This window comes from Crocuta crocuta, unplaced genomic scaffold, assembly GCF_008692635.1.
Source record: "Crocuta crocuta isolate KB4526 unplaced genomic scaffold, BGI_CrCroc_1.0 scaffold115, whole genome shotgun sequence".
In the NCBI taxonomy this organism is placed as follows: Eukaryota; Metazoa; Chordata; class Mammalia; order Carnivora; family Hyaenidae; genus Crocuta; species Crocuta crocuta.
The window spans coordinates 8,712,224-8,737,037 of record NW_027530575.1 but is presented as its reverse complement, the minus strand read 5'-3'; the positions used below and the strand labels follow the sequence as shown (position 1 = coordinate 8,737,037).

Sequence of the window (24,814 nt, the reverse complement as noted above, 5' to 3'; positions counted from 1 at the left end):
ATCCAACAAGACCCATTTGTCTCCAGGATAGATCATATGTTGGGCCTTAAAGCAAGTTTCAATTAATTTAAACTATCAAAATCATACAAAGTGTCTTTTCTGACCACCACAGTGTGAAGCCAGAAATCAGTAACTGAAGGACAAATGGAAAATACCCAGGTATCTGGAAATTAAACAACAAGCTCCTGAAAAAGCAATGCTATCTTACCCATGAGTTTTCTCAAGGCTCCCTTCATGTCCCTGTTCCTCAGGCTGTAGATGAAAGGGTTCATCATTTGAGGGACAACAATGTACATCACAGAGACCACAGCGGTGTTTCTGGAAGAGTTAGTAAAAGCAGAACTAATGTACACCCCCAAACCTGTCCCATAAAACAAAGACACAACTGAGAGGTGAGACCCACACGTAGAAAAAGCTTTATACTTTCCACCCACTGATAGCATCCGCAAAACAGAGGACACTATCTGAGTGTAAGAGAAAATGATTCCACATACAGGGATACCAGCAAATACGCTAGCTGCAAAATAGATCAGGATGTTATTGATGAGGGTGTCAGAACATGCAAGCTTGATGACCTGAACCACTTCACAGAAGAAGAGAGGGATTTCTAGGTCTGTGCAGAAGGTCAGGTGCAACACCATCAGACTGTGCATCAGGGCATCCACAGTGTTAATGCACGAGGAGACTAGAATCAGCAGGCCACAGAGGCGGCGGTTCATGATGACTGTGTACCTCAGGGGATGGCAAATGGCCACATAGCGATCATAGGCCATTGCTGCAAGAAGAAAACTTTCCAAGCCACCAAAAGCCAGGACAAAGTAGAGCTGGGTGAGGCAGCCTGCATAAGTGATGCTCTGATCCTGTGCCTGGATGTTCCCCAGCATCTTTGGGATGGTGGTTGTGCTCAAACAGATGTCAGTAAAGGACAAGTTGGCGAGAAAGAAGTACATGGGGGTGTGGAGGTGGGAGTCCGAGCTGACGGCCAGGATGATGAGCAGGTTTCCCAGGACGGTGACCAGGTATATGAACAGAAACAGAACAAAGAGAAAGGGCTTCAGCTCTGGATCCTCTGTCACTTCCATAAGAAGGAATTCTGAAATTGCTGTTTTGTTTCTGGGTCCCATGTGGTCCATGAATCTGACGGAGAAGCTGGAGTGACAACACAATCAAACGTGGGTTTTCTAGACCACCAGGAGGAACGTCATCAGAGATAAACGCTGTCTTATGATGGGACAGAGACTAACAGGGAGAAATACGAAGGTGCCCTCTGTACGNCTGGGGAGGCAGTTAAAGAGTCTGTCTGGATCCCCAGAGACCTGAGGATCTGCCTGTTTCGGCAGGCAACCGAAATAACATATAATTTGTCAAGAAAGAGGAATAGGAAGATTAAGTAAATGTTTCCAAATGTCCTGATCTCTCATCGCCACAAAATTGTAAGTAAATGCCACAGACTTGTCTAACATTCATCCTATTTTTAAAAAATCAGATTTCTGCTCAGGAAGAAATGGTCCTGTCCATACTAGAGAGTGAATAACAACATTAGTAAATAGAGGTACTTGAGTATTGGTGCAAAGTACAAGGAAAAATATGAAGAAGATGATAGGCAGAAGGACCTTGGATGAGTTGGTTCTAATCATCTAATACACGTACTCTCTTCTCGGCTTCCTTTGGATGAACCTGTAGCAAAATGCCTTCCAAACATTGATGTAAGTTCCCTGCTGGTATCGCAGTGGAATAATGATTGAGGTTATCCCCCAATGCACCATCTGGGAGATTTGTACTCACAATGGGCAGAGGGGCTGAATGAGACTTAAGCTCCTGAGCAACATGCATCATCTATGGGAGGAGGCTCAGGTATGCCACTACTTCTCATAAGAAGGATTGCTGAAATAAGTGCTCACAGGCAGAGTGCAGACTGTATCCCTAGAGGTTCAATTTCCAAAGCTCCTCATTAGTCAAATGATTTTATTGTCACTGAGATCCCAGGGTGGTGAAAATCCTTCAAGACCAAGGCTCTGGAAGGAAGGAATTCCCTGACCCTGTGAGTCCAGATGTACACCACGTAATATTCTCCACCTGTGTCTGCTCATCTCCATTTCAAATTCTTGGTAAATGACACACCATCCTTCTCTAATTGGATAAGTGTCTTCTTGTCTTAGTTATGGACAAAAACATTGCTCTCTAATCAATGATATCAAGAATTTTGATACCTATTTGGGATGTAAGAATACAGCGTGCAAGTTCATATATATTTTATATATTGTTTAATATATCTTACCACATTATATATTTTATGCTATATTTTATGTATCTTATTTAAATAAGATTTTTAAATTTAAATTCAAGTTATTTAACATACTGTGTTGTGATGGCTTCGGGAATAGAACCCAGTGATTCATCTGTTATGTAAGACACCCAGTGCTCACCCCAACAAGTGCCCTCTTTAATGCCCATCACCCATTTAATCCATCCTCCCACCCAACTCCCCTCCTGAAACCCCCAGTTTGTTCTCCGTATTTCAGAGTCTCTTATGGTTTTCCTCCCTCTTTTTGTCTTATTTTTCATTCTCTTCCCCTATGTTTATCTGTTTTCTCAAACTCCGTATGAGTGAAACCATGTGATACATGTCTTTCTCTGACTGACTTCACTTAGCATAACATCTTCTAGTTCCTTCCATGTTGTTGCAAATGGCAAGATTTCATTTTTTTTATCACTGAGTACTATTACATTTCATCACTGAGTACTGTGTATATATATATCACATCTTCTTTATCTACTCCTGAAGCCACGTATATTACCTAACTTGGATATAAATTTAAAAATAAAACAAATACAGCAACAAAAAAAGGAATGCCATTCTGAAACATGCTAAAACATGGACAAACATTGAACACATTATGCTAAGTGAAATAAGCCAGATGCAAAAGAACATGTATTTTTTTATGACATGTCTTATATGAAATATCTAGGAAGAGAAATCATAAGAGACAGAAAGTAGACCAGAGGTTGTCAAGGGCTGGTTGTTGCTAAATGAGTTGTTGCTAAATGGCTACAGATTTTGTTTGAATCTGAAAAGCTGTGAAAGCAGATGCAATGGTTACCCAATACTGAGAATGTAATTTTGGCATTAAATTGCACATTTATAAATCATGAAAGTTGTGTATGGTGTAGAAAGTGGTCCCATTTCATTCTTTTGCAAGTGGCTGTCCAGTTCTCCCAAGACCATTTGTTGAAAAGACTCCTCCCCACCCCTTTTTTTTAGTTTTTATTTAAATTTCAGTTAGTTAACATACAGTACTATATTAGAGTCAGGTGCACAATACAGTGATTCAATAATTCCATATATCACCTAGTGGTCACCATGGCAAGCTCACTCCTTAGTCCTCATCACTTGTTTAACCCAGCCCCACCCACCCAGCACCCCGCTGGTAACTATCAGTTTCTTCTCTATACTTAAGTGTTTGTTTCTTCCAAACAGATCAACATAGGGGAAGGAAAAATAAGATAAAAACAGAGAGGGAGAAAAACCAAAAAAGACTCTTAAATACAGAAAACAAATTGAGGATTTCTGGTGGGGTGTTGGGTGGAGGGATAGGCTAGATGGGCAATGGGCATTATGGAGGGCACTTGCTGGGATGAGCACTCGGTGTTACGTGTAAAAGATGAATCATTAAATTCTATTCCTGAAGTCATTATTACACTACATGTTAACTAACTTGGATTTAAATTTTTAAAAGAAGAAAAGTAAAATAAAATAAATGAAGCTGTTTCTATTTGGTCTCTCTCTCTCTCTTTCTCTCTCTGTTTTTCCCCTTTGCTCATTTATTCTGTTTCTTAAACTCCACATATGAGTGAGATCATATGGTGTTTGTTTTTCTCTGACTGACTTTTTTCTCTTAGCATAATACTCTCTAGCTCCATTCCTATTGTTGCAAATGGCAATGTTTCATTCTTTTTCAACTGAGTAATATTCCATTGTATTCTTTATCCATTCATCAATCAATGCACACTTGGGCTGTTTCCGTAATTTCACTATTGTAAATAGTGCTGCTATAAACATTGGGGTGCATGAATCTCTTTGGCTTAGTATTTTTGTATTCTTTGGATAAATATCTAGTATTACACTTGATGAACCATATGGTAGTTCTATTTTTAACTTTTTGAGAACCTCCATACTGTTGTCCACAGTTGCACAAGTTTGCATTACCACCAACAGTGCAAGAGAACATCTCTTTCTCCACATCCTCACCAACACTTGTTTCTTGTACTGTTGATATTAGCCATTGTGACAGGTGTGAGGTGATATCTCATTGTTGTTTTGACTTGTATTTCCCTGATGGTCAGTGATATTGAGCATCTTTTCAGGTGTCTGCTGGCCATCTGTATGTGTTCTTTGGGAAAATGCCTTTTCATGTCTTCTGCTCATTTTTATTTGGATTATTTAGTTCTTGGGTGTTGAGTTTTGTAAGTTCCTTACATATTTTGGATACTAATCTTTTAGCAGATGTGTCATTTGCAAATATCTTCTCCCATTCTATAGGATGCCTTTTAATTCTGGTGTTTTCTCTGCTAGGAGGAACCTTTTTATTTTGATGAAGTCTTAATAGTTTATTTGTGCCTTTGTCTCCCATGCCTCAGGAGACATGCCTAGAAAGAAGTTGCTACAGCCATTGTCAAAGAAGTTACTGCCTGTGTTTTCCTCTAGGACTTTTATGGGTTTAGGTCTTCATTTAGGTCTTCAATCCATTTTGAGTTTATTTTTGCGTATGGTGGAAGTCCTAGCCACAGCAATCAGACAACAAAAAGAAATAAAAGGTATCCAAATTAGCAAGAAAGAAGTAACTTTCACTATTTGCAGATGACACAATGCTCTATGTAGAAAACCCAAAAGACTTCAATAAAAAAGTGCTAGAACTGATAAACAAATTCAGTAAGGTGTACAAAAACAATGTACAGAAATCAGTTGCATTTCTATGTGGCAATAATGAAGTAGTAGAAAAAGAAATTAAGGAACTGATCCCACTTACAATTTTTTTTTGCACTAAAAACAATAAGATACCTAGGAATAAACCTGCCAAAATGGTGAAAGACCTGTACTTTTATAACTATAATGTACTTGTGAAAGAAATTGAAGAGGACACAAAGAAATGGAAGGACATTCCATGCTCATGGATTGGAAGAACAAATATTGTTTAAATGTCTATACTCATCAAAGCAACCTATTCATTTAATGTAATCCTTATCAATATATCAACAGCAGTTTTTTCACAGAGGTAGAACAAATAATCCTAAAATTTGCATGGAACCACAAAAGATACCAAAGGAATTTTGAAAATAAGATAAAAACAAGGAGGCAAACGATAAGAGACTCTTAAATATAGAAAACAAACTGAAGGTTGCTGTAGGAGAGGTGAATGGAGCAATGGACTAGATGGGTGATTGGCATTAAGGAGGGCACTCGTTAGGATGAGCACTGGGTGTTATATGTAAATGATGAATCAATAAACTCCACTCCTGAAACCAATATGACACTATATGTTAACTAACTTGGATTTAATTAAAATTTGAAAATTAAAAAAAGAAAGAAAGAAAAGCAAAGGTAGCAGCATCACAACTCCATACTTCAAGTTACATTACAAAGCTGTAGTAATCAAAACAGTATAGTACTGGCACAAAAACAGATACACAGATCCATAGAACAAATAGAAAACCCAGAAATGAATCCACAATGATACGGTGAATTAATCTTTGTCAAGGCAGGAGAGAATATCCAATGGAAAAAAGACAGTCTCCAATAAATGGTGTTGGGAAAACTGGACGGCAACATGCAAAAAGAAATGAAACTAGACCACTTTCTTATATCATAAACAAAAATAAATTCAAAATTATTAAAGACCTGAATATGAGACCTGAAACCATAAAAATTCTAGAGGAAAACACAGGCAACAGTCTCTTTGACACTGGCTGTAGCGACTTCTTTCTATATATGTCTCCTGAGGCAAGGGAAACAGGAGCAAAAATAAACTACTGGGAGTTTGTCAAAATAAAAAGCTCCTGCACAGTGAAGGAAACAATCAATAAAAGTAAAAGGCAACCTATGGAACAGGAGAAGATATTTACAAAGGACATATCTGATAAAGGGTTAGTATCCAAATTTGTAAAGAACTTATAAAACTCAACACTATAAAACTCAAAAAAATAATCCAATTAAAAAATGTTAGGTGAAATAAGTTACTCAGAGAAAGACAAATATCATGATTTCACTCACATGTGGAATTTAAGAAACATAACAGATGAACATAGGGTAAAGTAAGATAAGATAAAAACAGAGAGGGAGGCAACCATAAGAGACTTAAATACAGAGAACAAACTAAAGGTTTCTGGAGGGGACTTGGGTTAGGGGATGGGCTAAATGGGTGGATGGGCATCAAAGAGGACTTGTTGGGATGAGTCCTGGGTGATGCATGTAAGTGATGAATCACTAGGGTCTACTCTTAAAACCAATACTACACTGTATGTTAACTAACTTGAATTTAAATTAAAATTCTTTTCATGTATAGAAGACATGAATAGACATTTTTCCAAAGAAGTCATCCAGATAGCTAACAGACATATGAAAAATTGCTCAATATCACTCATCATCAGGAAAATACAAATATCTTTATTACTTTGGCATTTTACAATCTGGATTACTTTCTCTTAGTAGAAACGATGGCTTCCTCACTGACCAGGATCAAAGGTCGAAGGTCTAACCAAAATTTCAAACCACTGAGATAATCACATAATAAGTTTTATAGACAATAAAATGAATATAGTCAATGTTGATGTTACCCTGTGCTGACCTAGTTTACCAGTGACAAGTCTCAGGAATTACTGGAGTATGAAAGAATGGCTCTTCCCCTGTCTCACAACTGGTTGGTCCTTGGAGTGCAATTCACGTGGCCCTAACCAGGAAATTAGGCAGAATCAAATCTCTGCTATAAAACACAGTCTTGTTTGATCCTTTTCCTGACCCATCCATCTTCTCTCACTTCTCTTTTAACATTTCAATATAACCCTTGACTTGGGACAGCTTGTGAGGAACCCACCGAAAACACCAAGCTTAGGAATTAGAACTTATTTTTGAAACATCACAGAGCTGTACAAAGAACATATTAAGTTTCAACCCAAAATTAAAATGAACTTGCCCATGATGTTACCTAGTCAATTTGCAAGAACTTGGGGATGCAAGAATCAGACATTATGGCTCACCCAATATTTCTGTCACTTGGGCTCATTCTAGAAACCCCAGTCCATGCAGATGACACACTCATGGAAGAGTAGTTCTACTTATGAACTTCCTCAAAGCTCCCTTCATGTCCCTGTTCCTCAGGCTGTGAATGAAAGGGTTCATCATTTGAGGGACAACACTGTACAACGCTGAAAGCACTGCAGCATTTCTGGAAGGGTCAGCAAGGGCAGAACTCATGTAAACTCTAAAAGTTGTCTCGTAGAACAAAGACACAACTGAGAGGTGAGACCCACATGTGGAAAAAGCTTTATACTTTCCTACTGACAGCATCCTCAAAACAGAGGACACTATCTGAGTGTAAGAGAAAATGATTCCACATACAGGGATACCAGCAAATATGCTAGCTGCAAAATATATCAGGATGTTATTGATGAGGGTGTCAGAACATGCAAGCTTGATGACCTGAACTACTTCACAGAAGAAGAGAGGGATTTCGAGGTCTGTGCAGAAGGTCAGTGGCAACACCATCAGACTGCGCATTGGGGCATCCACAATGCTAATAAACAGAGAAAGAAGAATCAAAAGGCCACAGAAATGGGGGTTCATGATGACTGTGTACCTCAGTGGATGACAAATGGTCACACAGCGATCATAGGCCATTACTGAAAGAATACAACTGTCCAAACTTGCAAAAACCAGGACAAAGCAGATTTGGGTGAGGCAGCCCGTGTAACTGATGGACTTGCTCTGTGTCTGGATGTTCACAATCATCTTTGGGATGGTGGTGGAGGTGAAACAGATGTCAACAAAAGACAGGTTGAAGAGGAAGAAGTACATGGGGGTGTGGAGGTGGGAGTCCAAGATGACGGCCAGGATGATGAGCAGGTTTCCTAGGATGGTGACCAGATATATGAACAGGAACAGGCTGAAGACGAGGGACTGCATATCTGGATTCTCTGTCACTTCCATGAGAAGAAATTCTAGAATGCCTGTTTCATTTCTGAGTTCCTTATTGCTAATGAACCTGATGGAAATGATGTGGTAACAAGGCAATGAAATGTTGGTTCCTAGGCAAGCAGGAATATCACCAAGTGCAAGCACCATGTTGGGAAAGAAAAGACTTAAAATGGAGAGATGCCTTCTCTATGCATATTATTTTGCAGAAAGATTTAAAGTTAATAAAGCAGTGAGTCAACATTCGTTAATTCTGGAAAGGGTTGAGGAGTTGTCATTTTTTAAATTAGACTACTCATTCTGTTTTGATTATTTGAAACATTTGGGGGCACCTGGGTGGCTCAGTTGGTTAAGCATCTGACTTTGGCTCAGGTCATAATCTCATGGTTCGTGAGTTCGAGCCCTACATCAGGCTCTGTGCTGACAGCCCGGAGCCTGGAGCTTGCTTTGGATTCTGTGTCTCCCTCTCTCTGACCCTTCCCCACTCATGCTCGGTCTCTCAAAAATGAATAAATGTTAAAAAGTAAAATAAAATACGGCAATGAGAAAGAATGAAATCTGGCCATGTGTAGCAACATGGATGGACCTTGAGGGTGTTCTGCTGAGCGAAATAAGTCAGGCAGAGAAGGACAAATACCATATGTTTGCACGTATAGGAGGATTAGGAGGAACTNAGGAAACCAACCTGAAAAAAAACTATTTTTAAAAAAAAAAAAAAAAAAAGTAAAATAAAATATAAAACATTTGATAAGTTTATTAGGAGAAACAGGTAATCAGATTGATAAGTCTATCTGGATCTCCACCTCCTTCCACAGAGACCTCACAGCCTGGCAACAGAGATAATGCAAAAGTATGTTAAAAACCCAGAATTGAAACTTAGAGGAAAAGTTACCTCTTGGTGGTAACAATCACCCTATTTGCAAATGAGCATGTTCTTGCTGAGAAGGAAAATAGTCTTTTTCCTCATAGAGACAGAATAGGGGGCTGGCAGAATAACTATTTGGGGATTGGAGGAAAGACACAAGGGAACCTGTCAACAAGATAGAAGACAGGAAGGAGGCAAATAGATGTCTTGATTCCAATCATTTTATGTATGTATTCTTTTCAAAGTTTCTGCTGGATAAAGGTATAGTAAAATACATGCCCTCACTTCCAAACATTAACTAAGGGACATCGATTTACCTAAATGACATTACTGTGGAATAATGCAGGTCATCTCTGCTAGGTGTTGAATGATGCAGACCGGTGCTCTAGCCATAGGAAAAGGAAAGGGACCAAGTGAAGCATCAGGCTCCTGGGCAAGAGGGATCCTGGTTGGGACGAGACACAGGTATGCTGTTTCTTTACTGGGGCAGGGCTGTCGAGTGAGGATGTCACAATTTGTAGTCTCTGTGCCTCTGGAGGATCAATATCCAAAGCTCTTCATAGCCAAACAATTATATCGTCAGTCTGATCCCAAGGCAGTGCAAATTCTTTCAAGACTAAAACAACAGAAATGAGGAATTCAAGATGGCTGACAGCAGATGGTGGATGTTATGAGTCCCAAGTATTCACCGCTCATTTCTCTACCTGTTTCTGCTTTCATCTATATCACATAGCCTGCAAATGTGGACATGCCCACCTTGGCTGAGTTCCAGCATTCCTTTTTTAAAAAATAGAACCAATGGGGGCACCTGGGTGACTCGGTCGGGTTAAACGTCCGACTTCGGCTCAGGTCCTGAACTCGCAGTTTGTGAGTTCCAGCCCCACACAGGCTCTGTGTTGACAGCTGGGAGCCTGGAGCCTGCTTCACAGTCTGTGTCTCCCTCTCTCCCTGCCCCTCCCCGACTCACGGTCGGTCTCTCTCAAAAATGAATAAACATTAAAAAAAATTTTAAGATAGAACCAGTGGCATCTCTATGTAATCAATGATATCAGGAAGCCTGGTAATAGTAGGTGTGAACCATACATACAGAAATCAGCCACAAGAAGGAAAAAATTCTGACAGGTGCCACATGGATGATCCCTGAAAACATTAGTGAAATTAGCCAGATAAAAAATGGACAAATATTGTATAATTTTAGTTTAAGGTGCCTAGAATAGGTGAGTTCATAAAGACAGAAAGCAGATGTGGCTACCAGGGTAGGGAAGAGAAAGATTGATTTTTTATTGTGTTGGAATATATTAATAGTTGTGTCTGTGCTACTAAAGTCATGTTGATATTGGTAGGGTGAGCGAGATCTCGTCAGGAAATATTTCCCTGGAAGTTTATTTGTCCTGCTTTTTTATTCTTGTGATATTGAAAGAAAAATTCTGAATTGTCATTTAATGAGTCACTTGTTTAATGGCTCCNTCGAACCCACCAACTGCGAGATCATGACCTAAGCGAAAGTCAGACGCTCAACCGACTAAGCCACCCAGGCGCCCCATAATGGCTCCTTTTTAAAGTCCTTGAATTTCTCCGTCTTTACCTTTCGGATTGTCCTTATTCTTTTAAGAAATGCTTAATTTCTCTGAGGTAATAAAAATATTTTTTATATTGTCTTCTGAAATATTTAATCTCTTTGATTCTTGTGTTTAACGCTTTGGTACATTGGAATGAATTTTTTTGAGTTCTTTGTTTTAGTAAAATATATATGTATAGCATAAAATTTACTATTTCAGCCATTTTAAGTGAGCAATTCCATGCCATTAAGAACATTCACAATGTTGTGTGACTGTTACCCCTATCCATTTCCTGAACATTTTTATCATCCCAAACAGAAACTCTGTACCTATTAAATGATAGCTTTTTCTCCAACGAGTTTTCAAAAGGAACCTAACACTTTGACTTTAGCTCAGTGAAGCTGATTTCAGACAGCAGCAGGATTCATCCATGTTGTTTGAAGCTGCTAAGCTTGTGGTGAGGTGTCACAATGGCAATAGGAAACCAACACACAAAGACACTTATCTCAATTTGGGCGGATGATAAAAACAATGCCTTCTGGATGTCTCCTTGGAAGGCTTATGTTTGTGTTGAAATGAAACCCAAGGAGCGGCTGTTGGTTTTCATTTCTGTGTCTGAAGGACCTCTGTGCTGTTGCAGCCGTCAGAGACCACCAGGAAGGCAGCTGTAGGCAAAAGCCAACACGTGGCAGAGTGAAATACAGCCCTGTGGCTCTCTGCCTGGGCCTACACTATCCCTGAGGTTTTTGTAAGGAAAGATAATTGTTTTTATCATCTGACCCGATTGGAGTTGAGAATTTTGCCTTATTACAGCCGAAGGCATGCATCTTCACTGATTGAGTTGAAGTATCTCAAACCCTCTCCAAATATAAACTAATATAATCATGCCAATTTTACAGATGAGGAAACTGAGTTTCGAGAGTTGAAGTAAATTGTCAAAGGCCACATGGCTATGATTCAGCGGAGGTAGGATTCAAACCCAGCTGTGGTCTGATTCTAAAATTCTTACCCTTCACCACTTGATCTCTGGTTTCATATATTCACTGTTGGTCAGGCTTTCTGGATCGCACATTTTTTCTCTCTGTCAGATGCCAGCAGTGTGTGTCAGCCCAAAGCAGCTGACATGTTAATGGAAAGCTGATATTCTAGAAATGAGTTTCTTCAAGGCCCCCATCATGTCCTTGTTCCTCAGACTGTAGATAAAGGGGTTCATCATGGGGGTGACAACGGTGTACATCACTGAGGCTACTGCACTCTCCTGGGAGGAGGGAGTGGCTGCAGAACTAAGGTACACCCCAAAACCTGTCCCATAGAACAAGGAAACAACTATTACATGTGACCCACAGGTGGAAAATGCCTTATACTTTCCACGAGCTGATGGGATTTTCAGGACAGAGGAGACAATTCGAGTGTAAGAGATAATTATCCCAGAGAGAGGAACAACACCCAACAGGCCAGTCACTAAGTATACGAGGATGTTATTGATGAGGATATCGGAACAGGCAAGCTTGAGGATATGAGCTAATTCACAGAAAAAGTGGGGAATTTCCAGGTCTGTGCAGAAGGACAGCCCCAGTGCCGTCAAAGTGTGGAGAAGGGCATCCAGAACACTAATAAGGAACGACAGCAGAACCAGAAGCCCACAGAGCTTGGGGTTCATGATGACCTTGTACCTCAACGGGTGACAGATGGCCACAAATCGATCAAAGGCCACCATTACCAGAATTCCATTTTCCAATCCAGCAAAAGTCAGGACAAAGCAGATTTGGGTGAGGCAGCCTGTGTAACTGATGGACTTGCTCTGTGTCTGGATGTTCATGAGCATCTTAGGGATGGTGGTGGAGGTGAAACAGATGTCAACAGCGGACAGGTTGGAGAGGAAGAAGTACATGGGGGTGTGGAGGTGGGAGTCATACATAATGGCCAGGATGATGAGCAGGTTCCCGAGCACAGAGACCAGGTACACGGACAGGAACAGGCAGAAGAGCAGGGGCTGCACTTGTGGGTCCTCTGACAGTCCCAGGAGGAGGAATTCTGTAATAGCTGAGGAGTTTCCTGATTTCATGTTGCTGAGGGGTCTGATAGAAAAGATGGAGGTAACGAAAACAAAACTTAAGAGAATTTTTTTTATTAAAAAAATTTTTAATGTTTTATTTATTTCTGAGAGAGAGAGATACACAGTGTAAGCAGCGGAGGGTCAGAGAGAGGGAGATACAGAATCCAAAACAGTCTCCAGGCTCCGAGCTGTCAGCACAGAGCCTGACGCAGGGCTTGAACCCACCAACCGTGAGATCGTGACCTGAGCCGAAGTCAGACGCTTAACCAACTGAGTCACCCAGGAGCCCCTTTAATTTTTTAATGCTTATTCATTTTTGAGAGACAGAGAGATAAAGTGTGAGCAGGGGATGGGCAGAGAGGGAGGCTCCAGGCTCTGTCGGCACAGAGCCTGATGCAGGGCTCAGACTCATAAACCACAAGATCATGACATGAGCCAAAGTCATGACTGAGCCACCTACGCGCCCCAAGAGAAACTTTCTTAAACACGGCTATCTTTGCTCTTGCGTCCCTCTCTCCTATCTCTCTTCCTCTCCCTTTCTTACTTTGTATTTCCCTCAACACTCCCCCTTCCAACACACAACATCCTGTCCCAAGTTCTTATAGTCTATCAATTCTTTGTCAAGTAGAGGTGCTTAATGAATAGAAAAGAGGACTGAATATCCTGTTAAGATGCCCTCAAGCAGAGGCGCCTGGGTGGCTCAGTTGGTTAAGCATCCGACTTCTGCTTAGGTCATGACCTCACGGTTTGTGCGTTCGAGCCCTGCATCGGGCTCTGCACTGACAGCTAGCTCAGAGCCTGGAGCCTGTTTCAGATTCTGTGTCTCCCTCTCTCTGTGATCCTGCCCTGCTCTCTCTTTCTCTCTCTCAGATATAAATAAAACATTAGAAAATCTTTTTTTAAAAAGGGATTCCTTCAAGCAAATGATCGTAGAATAAAATCATTGAGGCTGTATTCTGGAATATAGTTTGAGGAAATACAGCCGTATGGGCAAGATCCAGTAAATAAAGGTTTATTGGAACATAGCCATTCATTTATACTTCATCCATGGTAGTTTATACGCTACATCTGAGCTGAGTACTTGTGACAGAGGCCATATGGCTTACAAAACCTAAAATATTTACCATCTGGCTCTTTACTGAAAAAGTCTGCCTACCTCCAGTCTAGAAGCCTAATTAGATTTAGGCTCCGTTTTTTTTTTGGGGGGGTGCAAACATTTTAAAATATGTATATGTATTTTATATATGTGATATATAAAATATGCATACACACACGGTGTCTTACTTCTTGAAATAACTATTGTCTGGATCCACTAATCCTTTGGGAGCTACAGAATGCTGACATTCTAGTCCTTTCTTCATTTATTGGCTAAAATACTTCCATAAAGAGTAACTCTCCCTAATTAAATAGGTGGTCCCCTGAGTGCATTCTTAAAGACAGGATGCATGTTGAGTCCTGCATTCATCACTTGTTAAAACAATAAACTGTTTTTCAGCATTACCCCAAAATGAATGTTTCTTCCCCTTCCAGAAGGGAAGCTGAGAGTAAGACCGAGTGAGAGACGAGGGAGGAAACCTCAAGAACATAATCTCAAGGCTGGAAGTAGGATGTACTCAGATCCCCACTGGGAGCCCTCAGTGTAAGGAAATAGAGGAAAGAAATAACCTAAATAAACAGCTTTATAGGAATGCATACAAATTCATGGTATAGTCATGGTATACCATGTTATTTTCATATTATTTTATACTATATCATACTTATTTTTTAAATGTTTGTTATTTTAAATATGAAAAATCAAAGTATTTACATTAGTGCTAGCTGTATAAAATTAAATAAAAAAATTATTAAAGCAGAGGCCCCTGGGTGGCTCAGTTGGTTGAGCGTTCCACTCTTCAGTTCAGCTTGGGTCATGATCCCAGGGTCATGGTGACAGTTTCTCTCTCTCTCTCTCTCTCTCTCTGCCCCTCTGAAGCTTTGCAAAGCGTGTATGCTTTTTCTCTCAAAATAAATATTTTTAAAAAATAAGACGAATATCATGTGATTTCACTCATATGTGGAATGTAAGAAACACAACAGATAAGCATAGGGGAATGGAAGAAAGATAAAAAGAGAGAAGAGCAAACCATAAGAGACTCTTACACACAGAGAACAAATTTGAGGTTTGCTGAAGGGGTGGGGGAGGGATGCGTCAAATGGCGATGGGCATTAAAATTAAGGGGGGCACTTATTGGGATAAGCACTGGGTGTTCTATGTAAGAGATGAATCACTGAATTCTACTCCTAACACCAAGACTGCACTCTGTTAGCTAATTTGAATTATATTTTAAAAAATGGTTTAAAGAAATTAAAGGAGAATAGTCTATAATAGCCATAGCAGGATGAAATTTATGTAAATATAAATAAACCCTTGTTTATTTTCATGTTTTATGTTCTATTTAAGTATCCCAATAAGGATAAAGTGAAAGGCTTTGAAATGAAAGGCTTAAGTCCACCAGCGAGCATGATCAAATTCGACATTGCGCCACGCCTGCACCAGTTTTCCTTTTTCTTTTTTAAGTTTTAAAGTTCTTTTATTTTGGGGGTGCCTGGGTGGCTCAGTCAGGTAAGCAGCCAACTTCAGCTCAGGTTATGATCTCGTGGTTTGTGAGTTCGAGCCCCACGTCAGGCACCTCAGAGCCTGGAGCCTGCTTCAGGTTCTGTGTCTCCTTGTCTCTCTGTCCTTCTGCTCACACTCTGTCTCTCAAAAATAAACATTAAAAAAAAATTATTATTTTATTTTGAGAGAGGGAGAGAGAGCATGTACACGAGCAGGGGAGGGGCAGAGAGAGAAGGAGAGAGAGAATCCCAATCAGGCTCCACACTGTCAGCAAGGATCCCATGAACCATGAGATCATGACCTGATCAAATCAAGAGTCAGACACTTAACTGACTGAGCGACAAAGACAACCCCAGTGTTCTTTGTTAATAAAACAATGCCAGTCTCCTCGAAGCACCTGCATATTTCTACACAATCTCTACACTGACCTCCCCTCCCCAGGGTTAAACAGGATCCTGAACTCTTGCCTGTATCATTCCCCTGGAGTATTTCATATGAGTAATGATGTATCCACAAGCATTTTATGCTTAGGTTACTTTCCAAGTTACATGCTCCTATCTGTTGTTATACATAGTATCATACTATTCAACTTAGCAACTTTTTTTTTTTTTTTGGCTTAACCATGGTCTTTTCTATATTTACCAAAACAGATGCAAGCAGATCAGGTTTATTTATTTTAACATACATTCTCACATCAATGGGCATTTGGGTTCATTACAATGTTTTCCTATAGTAAAGAAGAATTTATGGGACACATTCACATATACTAATAGTGGTAAACTACACATAGCAAATATCCACCAAATTTCAGAGTGGTAACTTCTAGGAGTGAGGGAGGGAAATAAATAATAAAGAGTTATTTGTCCGTAATGATATAGTTATCCCTGTCTGAGGGCAAAGAAAGGTCTTTCTGTGTGGTACTTGGATCTAAAACTCAGTTTAAAATATAATATAATAATAGGACCTCATGTGTACGTATAATACTTTATTATTTTAAAAAGTCTTAAGTTCATATGGCCAAAATGTCAGCATTAATTCTGGAAAGTGGTTGAGTGACTGTTATTTTAATACTCCCTGTGCTGTTCTGAAGGTTTAAAATATTCCGTATTTTTTTGCAGGGGATTTCAAAGAAAGACTGGAAAGGTAGACTAATGTGTCTCAACCACCTCTCCCAAGGTCCTCACAGTTAACAGTCAAGGACAAGACTTGAGTTCTCCACTAAGGATAAAATATGAAACCAGATATGGGAAAATTGAGAAGTCATACTCACCCATCCCAGTTCTACTCACGGCCAAAATGGAAAGAAAAGGGAAAAAAATGAGGGAAACCAGAGAACTGTAGAATTATCTGTCCAATTTCTGAAGGGGCTAATTCATGCTCAGGTGGTAAGAGTCCCTGGAATTTAAAAGGCAAAGTAGGAGCCAGAAATGAAGGTTGATTGCAAATTCAGTATAACCTAATCTTACTTCATCCTTAATCTTTCTGTTACCTCTTAGATGTCCTCCAGATGGGCTGATTTTAAATAACTGTTCAATTTCTCACAGAATTTATTAGTACACATCAGATTACCTTGGAGTCATCAATGAGTAATTCACCTCTCTTCTAGATACTGAAGGATGAGATGGGAAATCTGTCCGCAGGAAGGGCAGATGGACCAAGTCAGACAATTGGGCTCATGGGCAAGAGGGATCATCTCAGAAGGAGGCCCAGATGTGCTTGTTTCCTGACCTGAGCAGGTCTTTGAAGGCAATGGTCACAGGTAGATTCTACCGTTTCTGTGGCCCTGGGGGCTCAATTTCCAAAGCTCCTCATTAGCCAAATATGTACTGTCATTTCATCCCCAAGACAATTCAAATCCTTATGGAACACAGCTCAAAGAAAGAACTCCTGGGGACGCCTGGGTGGCTCAGTCGGTTAAGCCTCAGACTTCAGCTCAGGTTATGATCGCACAGTGAGTTCTAGCCCTGCATCGGGCTCTGTGCTGACAGCTCAGAGCCTGGAGCCTGCTTCAGGTTCTGTGTCTCCCTCTCTCTCTGACCCTCACCCACTTACACTCTGTCTCTCAAAAATAAACATTTTTTTTAAAGAGAGAGAACTCCTGGATGACTGGTTTCCTGACCCTGAGAGGGCAGGCATATATCATTCTCTTCCCACATGCTTCCTCTCACCTCCAGGCAGGGAACTTAATTCCTGGATTTCTTGGATCTGACCTTAAGAGAATTGATGAGTATCTCATTAAACCGATTCTCTAAGAATTCTTTAAGTTCCTTTGTGACCTGACCTAAAGTAAGAAGTATTATAAGAAAGAGTACAAAGAAACCAATTTACTAGTTACTTGGGCAGACTTTTTGGAGGTTGCCTAAAAAACAGACACCAAAACCAACAATCTAGGGGAGGGGCCGAGATGGGAAACAGCAGGGAAATTTTCTACATCTCTCACCCCTGAAATGCAGCCCAGACAGATCAACGCTAAACCATCCTGCACACCTATAAAACTGATCTGAGGATTCACAACACAGCCTGAACCACAGAACTCAGCAGGTGGGCGGCGCGGAGAGCTGAACTGGGAGAGAGAGAAGCCGCGAGGGCCTGGGCGGGGGGTACGGGACAAGCACCAACCGCAGCTGGAGAGAAAGAGGGAAAGTGGAAACAGCCGCAGGGACTGAACTAAACAGGAAGAAAAGAGAGGGTTTAAATTCCTTGAAAATTCTACAAACAGGGAGAACAGAGTCTGAAACGCAGCAGCTTGTTTGCGAGCTTCACAGCTTGTTACCTGGCGGTGCTCCGGTGGGAAGGGCCAACCCCCCCCAGCACGGTGGGGGCCGGAAGGAGCGTTCCCTGCTGAAGGACATTCGGTAGAGGCTGTGTGGCCCCTGGGTCCCAGCGGCCCCCAGAGAGCAGCCACACTCGCGGGTGCGGGAACGAGGTCGTTAAGGCGAAGCCTGGCGCCAGGTGTGCGTTGTGATTTTCCGTAATCCCTGAAATGCTGCTGCTACACAATCGCGTGGACTTCCTCCGGGGCGGGCTGGCACCGGCCGCAGCACAGTCCCGAGAAAGTTCCTGGTGCGGCCACACCCGGCCACGGCTCGGTGGGACTCGGCCACAGGAGCTGAGCCGGTCAAAGCCACAGTCCCTCAGAAATGAGGGGTCGGGAAACACAGCTGCGGCTGAGATGAAACTCAGGAGGCAGATGTCACCTGGCAACCTGCCCGCTTGGTCACGGACAGCGTAGGCGGGAAGTGGATGGCTGCTGGATACAAAGGAAGGGTGTGCAAATGCTGGTCACGGAGAGCACAGAGTTCCAATACCAGAGTCTGGGTAGCTGGGTGACGCCATTTTCATCCCTCCGGCGCGCATGCGCACACACGCCTGCAAGCCCCACAGCAATCTACCCCAGTAAGCTAAGCAGCGCCATCTAGTGGAGAAGGGAGGCATTACACTAGGCCCCGCCCACCTGGGCCAACCTCCCTTTTCCGGAACACAAATCTCTCCACCTGCTTTGTTTATGGACTATGTACAAAATGCTTTATAGTGTGACTTCTAGGGGAAAACGATGCCATTACAATCATATTTCAGGCTGTTCGCTGGCCGATCTATTGCAATTTTCTTTTTTTTCTTTCTTTTTTGTTCCTTTTCTTTTACTTGAATACAGAGAGACAAAATTATTTTTATTTTCAATTTTTATCTAAAATATTTTTCTTTATTTTTTCTACTAAATGTTTTACTTTCTGTAAATTTTTCCAATTCTATTTTACTTCTATCATTTCAACTTATTCTATTGCATTATATTCATTTTCTCAAATATTCAAATGTTTTCCTTTTGTCCCTTTTCTTTTTTTTCCCCTTTTTTCTCTAATCAGTCAGTCTACTTTCAATAACCAGACCAAAACACACCTAGGATCTAGTAACATTTATTTGACTTAGCGTGTGTGTGTTATTTTTAATTTTTCTATTTTAATTTTGTTGCCTTCTTAATTCTTTGTCTTTCTTTAAAATGACAAAATGAAGGAATTCACTCCAAAAGAAAAAGCAGGGAGAAATGACAGCCTGGGCCTTAACCAACACAGATACAAGCAAGTGTCTGAACCAGAATTTAGAATGATGATAAGAATACTAGCTGGGGTAAAAATAGATTAGAATCCCTCTTTACAGAGACAAAACAAGTAAGAGCTAGCCAGGATGAAATAAAACATGCTATAACTGAGCCACAATCTCAAATGGATGCCACGGCGGCAAAGAAGGATGAGGCAGAGCAGTGAATCAGCAATATAGAGGCCAAATTGTGGAGAATAATGAAGCAGAAAAAAGAGGGAGACTAAGGCAAAAAGCATGATTTAAGAAGTAGAGAAATGAATAACTTATTAAAAAAGAACATCAGAATTATAGGGGTCCCAGAAGATGAAGAGAGGGAAAAAAAGAGGTAGAAGGGTTATGTGAAAAAATCATAGCAGAAAACTTCCCTAACCTGAGGAAAGGCACAGACATCAAAATCCAGGAAACACAGGGGACTCACACAGGATTCAACAAAAACTGACCACCAACAAAGCATATCATAGCCAAATTCACAAAATACTCAGTCAAGGAAAGAATCATGAAAGGAGCAAGGGAAAAAAAGTCCTTAACCTACAAAGGAAAACAGATCAGGTTTGCAGCAACCTGTCCATAGAAACTTGGCAGGCCAGAAACGAGTGACAGGAAATATTCAATGTGCTGAATTGGAAATATATGCAGCCAAGAATTCTTTATCAAGCAAGGCTGTCATTCAAAATAGAAGGAGACATAAAAAGTTTCCCAGACAAACAAAAATTAAAGGAGTTCCTGACCACTAAACCAGCCCTGCTACAAATTTCAAGGGGGACTCACTGAGGAGAGAAAAGATAGAAAGAAAGAAAAAAAGATCAAGTACAACAAAGACTAGAAAGGAGAAGAGAACACCACTAGAAACACCAACTCTATAAGAAATGTAATGGCAATAAACCCATATCTTTCAGTATTCACTCTAAGCGTTAATGGACTAAATGCTCTAATCAAAAGACCTAAGGTAGCAGAATGGATAAGAAAACAAGATCCGTCTATATGCTGTTTGCTAGAGACCCACTTGAGACCTAAAAACACCTTCAGATAGAAAGGCGATGGAGAACCATCTATCATGCTAATAGTCAACAAAACAAAGCCAGAGTTACCATACTTATATCAGACAATCTAGATTTTAAAATAAATACTGTAACAAGAGATGAAGGGCATTTTACCATACTTAAGGGGTCTATCCACTAAGACCTAACAATTGTAAATATTTATGCTCCAAATGTGGTGCTCCCAAATATATAAACCCATTCATCACAAACATAAAGAAACTCATTGATAATAATACCACAATAGTAGGGAGACTTCTACACCCCACTTACAGCAATGGACAGATCATCTAAACAGAAAATCAACAAAGAAACAATGGCTTTGAATGACACACTGAAGCAGATTGACTTAACAGATACATTCAGAACACTTCATCTTAAAACAGCAGAATATACATTCTTCTCTAGTGCACATGGAATGTTCTCCAGAATAGATCACATAATGGGACACAAATCAGCCCTCAATAAGTACAAAAAGGTCAAGATCATACCGTATATATTTTCAGACCACAACACTATGAAACCTGAAATCAACCACAAGAAAAATTTGGAAAGGTAACAAATACTTGGAGACTAAAGAACATCCTACTAAAGAATGGGCTAACCAAGAAGTTAAAGAGGAAGTGAAAAAGTACATGGAAGCCAATGAAAATGATAACATTACAGCCCAAAACCTCTGCGATGCAGCAAAGGCGGTCAATAAGAGGGAAGTATATAGCAATCCTGACCTTCCTAAAGAAAGAAGAAAGGTATCAGATACACAACCTAACCTTACACCTCAAAGAACTGAAAAGAGAACAGCAAATAAAACCCCAAACCAGCAGAAGACAGGAAACAATAAACATTAAAGCAGAAATCAATGCTATCAAAACAAAGACAAAACAAACAACACAAAAACAAAAAAAACTAGAACAGATCAATGAAACTAGAAGCTGGTTCTTTAAGAGAATTAACAGAGTTAATAAACCCCTAGCAAGTTTGATCAAAAAGAAAAAGGAAAGGAACCCAATAAATAAAATCAAGAATGAAAGAGGAGAGACAACAACCAACATAGCAGAAATAAAAACAATAAGTGGTACCTGGGTGGCTCAGTCAGTTAAACGTCCAACTTCAGCTCAGGTCACGATCTCACAGTTCGTGGGTTTGTGCCCCGCATCGGGCTCTGTGCTGACAGCTAGCTCAGAGTCTGGAGCGTGTTTCAGATTCTGTGTCACCCTCTCTCTCTGACCCTCCTCTTCATGCTGTCTCTCTCTCAGAAATAAATGAAACATTAAAAAATTAAAATAAATAAAAGCAATAAAAAGAGTATGTTATGAGCACTTATACGCCAGTTAAATGGGCAATCTGGAAGAAATGGACAAATTCCGAGAAACATATAAACTCCCAAAACTGAAACAGGAAGAAATAGAAAATTTGAACAGACCCATTACCAGTAAAGAAATCGAATTAGTAATAAAAAATCTTCCAAAGATCAAGAGTCCAGGGCCAGATGGCTTTCCAGAAGAATTCTACCAAACATTTAAAGAAGAGTTAACACCTATTCTCTTGAAGCTGTTCCAAGAAATAAAAAGGGAGGAAAACTTCCAAACTCTTTCTATGAAGCCAGCATTACCTTGATACCAAAACCAGACAAAGACCCCACTAAAAAGGAGAACTATAGGCCAATTTCCCTGATAAACATGGATGCAAAAATCCTCAACAAGATACTAGCCAACTGGATCCAACAATACATTAAGAAAATTATTCACCACGACTAAGTGGAACTTATACCTGGGATGCAGGGCTGGTTCAATATTTGCAAAACAATCAATCATTCATCACATCAATAAAAGAAAGGACAAGAATCACATGGTCCTCTCAATAGATTCAGAGAAAGCATTTCACAAAATATAGCATCATTTTGTGATAAAAACCCTCAAGAAAGTAGTGATAGAAGGATCATACCTCAAGATCATAAAAGCCATATGTAAAAGACCCACTGCTAATGTCATCCTCAATGGGGAAAAACTGAGAGCTTTCCCCCTAAGGTCAAGAACAAGACAAGGCTGTCCACTCTTGCCACTGTTATTCAACATAGCATTGGAAGACTTAGCCTCAGCAATGAGACAACACAAAGAAATAAAAGGCATCCAAATCGGCCAGGAGGTCAAATTTTCACTCTTTGCAGATGACATGATTCGCTATATGGAAAACCCAAAAGATTCTACCAAAAAACTGCTACAACTTATCCAGGAATTCAGCAAAGTGGCAAGATACAAAATCATTGTACAGAAAATGGTGCATCCCTGTACACCAACAGTGAAGCAACAGAAAGAGAAATCAAGGAATCGATCCCATTTACAATTGCACCATAAACCATATAATACCTAGGAATAAACATGACCAAAGTGGTGAAAAATTTACACACTGAAAACTATAGAAAGCTTATGAAAGAAATTGAAAAAGATACACAAAAATGGAAAAATATTCCATGCTCCTGGATAGAAAGAAAAAATATTGTTAAAATGTTGATATTACCCAAATCAATCTACGTATTCAATGCAACCCCTATCAAAATAACACCAGCATTCTCCACAGAGGTAGAACAAACAATCCTAAAATTTGTAGAGAACCAGAAAAGACCCCGAATAGTCAAAGCAATCTTGAAAAAAAAAAAAAAGTAGGAGGCATCACAATCCTGGACTTCAAGCTGTATTACAAAGCTGTAATCATCAAGACAGTATGGTACTGGCACAAGAACAGACACTCAGATCAATGGAACAGAATAGAGAACCCAGTAATGGACCCACAAACATATGGCCAACATATCTTTGACAAAGCAGGAAAGAACATTCAGACAGTCTCTTCAGCAAGTGGTGCTGGGAAAACTGGAGAGCAACATGCAGAAAAATGAACCTGGACCACTTTCTTACACCAGACACAAAGAGAAGCTCAAAAAAGATGAAAGATGTAAGACAGGAAGCCATCAAAATCCTGCAGGAGAAAGCAGGTAGAACTTTGGCCTCGGCCACAGCAACTTACTCAGTATGTCTCTGGAGGGAGGCAAGGGAAACAAAAGCAAAAATGAACTAATGGGACCTCATCAAAATGAAAAGCTTCTGCACAGCAAAGGAAATAATCAGTAAAACTAAAATGCAATCGACAGAATGGGAGAAGATATTTGCAAATGACATATCAGATAAAGGGTTAGTATCCAAAATCTATAAAGAACTTATCAAACTCAACACCCAAAAAACTAGATAATCCAGTGACAAAATAGACAAAAGACATGAATAGACACTTTTCCAAAGAAGAGATCCAGATGGCCAACAGACACATGAAAGATGCTCGTCACTCATCATTGGGGAAATACAAATCAAATTCACAATGAGATACCACCTCACACCCGGCAGAATGGCTAACATTAACAACTGAGGCAACAGATGCTGGTGAGAATGTAGAGGAAGAGGATCTCTTTTGCACTGCTGGTAGAAATGCAAACTGGCGCAGCCATTCTGGAAAACAGTATGGAGGTTCCTCAAAAACAATTAAAAATTGGGGTGCCTGGGTGGCTTAGTCGGTTAAGCGTCCGACTTTCGCTTAGGTCATGATCTCGCGGTTCGTGGGTTCGAGCCCCGCGTCGTGCTCTGTGCTGACTGCCAGCTCAGAACCTGGAGCCCATTTCAGAGTCTGTGTCTCCCTCTCTCTCTGACCCTCCCCTGCTCACGCTCTCTCTTAGAAATAAATAAAAATATTTTTTAAAAAAATTAAAAATTGAACTGCCCTACGACCCAGCAATTGCACTAGACATTTATCCAAGGGATACGGGTATGCTGTTTCAAAGGGACACATGCACCCTTTATGTGCTGCTGTTTATAGCAGCACTATCACCCATAGCCAGAGTATGGAAAGAGCCCAAATATCCATTGATGGATGAATGGATAAAGATATGGTATGTATATATATATATATGGAAGTATTACATAGCAATCAAAAAGAATAAAATCTTGCCATTTGCAACTATGTGGATGGAACTGGAGTGTATTATGCTAAGTGAAATTAGTCAGAGAAAGACAAATATATGACATCACTCATATGAGGACTAAGATACAACAGATGAACCTAAGAGAAGGGAAGCAAAAATAATAAAATGGAGGGGGACAAAAACATAAGACTCTTAAATATAGAGAGCAAACAGAGGGTTACTAGAGGGATTTTGGGAGAGTGGATGGGCTAAATGGGTAAGGGGCATTAAGGAATCTACTCCTTAAATCATAATTACATTATATGCTAACTAACTTGGATGTAATTTAAAAAAAAAAATAAACTCAGGAAAAAAAAAAACTCACCAACAATCTTAGAGTACCTGGGTGGCTCAATTGCTTGGATTCTTGATTTCAGCTCAGATCATGATCCCACAGTAGTGCAATCTATCCCTGTAT

At 40.2% G+C, this 24,814-nt stretch overlaps 3 protein-coding genes across 3 annotated transcripts; all 3 read right to left on the bottom strand.

The window, feature by feature from the left end:
• Window positions 1–170: 170 nt before the first annotated feature.
• On the bottom strand, window positions 171–1,124 carry LOC144234709 (olfactory receptor 7G1-like). The gene has a single exon (XM_077768045.1). It carries the CDS (start codon window positions 1,122–1,124, stop codon window positions 171–173), a length of 954 nt encoding a protein of 317 aa, XP_077624171.1.
• A 6,185-nt stretch (window positions 1,125–7,309) lies between these two features.
• LOC144234708 (olfactory receptor 7G1-like) lies at window positions 7,310–8,335 on the bottom strand. Its single transcript, XM_077768044.1, has one exon. It carries the CDS (start codon window positions 8,333–8,335, stop codon window positions 7,310–7,312), a length of 1,026 nt encoding a protein of 341 aa, XP_077624170.1.
• Window positions 8,336–11,735: 3,400 nt separating this feature from the next.
• LOC144234707 (olfactory receptor 7G3-like) lies at window positions 11,736–14,817 on the bottom strand. Its single transcript, XM_077768043.1, has 2 exons — window positions 14,789–14,817; window positions 11,736–12,678 (listed from the first exon to the last, which is right to left on the bottom strand). The coding sequence occupies exon 2, from the start codon at window positions 12,672–12,674 to the stop codon at window positions 11,736–11,738; it is 939 nt and encodes a 312-aa protein (XP_077624169.1). The 5' UTR covers window positions 12,675–12,678; window positions 14,789–14,817.
• Window positions 14,818–24,814: the final 9,997 nt, after the last annotated feature.

Excerpts from the sequence above, each read along its gene's own strand:
- LOC144234708 (XM_077768044.1), bottom strand. The coding sequence starts at position 8,335 with ATGGTGCTTGCACTTGGTGATATTCCTGCTTGCCTAGGAACCAACATT.
- LOC144234709 (XM_077768045.1), bottom strand. The coding sequence starts at position 1,124 with ATGGGACCCAGAAACAAAACAGCAATTTCAGAATTCCTTCTTATGGAA.
- LOC144234707 (XM_077768043.1), bottom strand. The coding sequence starts at position 12,674 with ATGAAATCAGGAAACTCCTCAGCTATTACAGAATTCCTCCTCCTGGGA.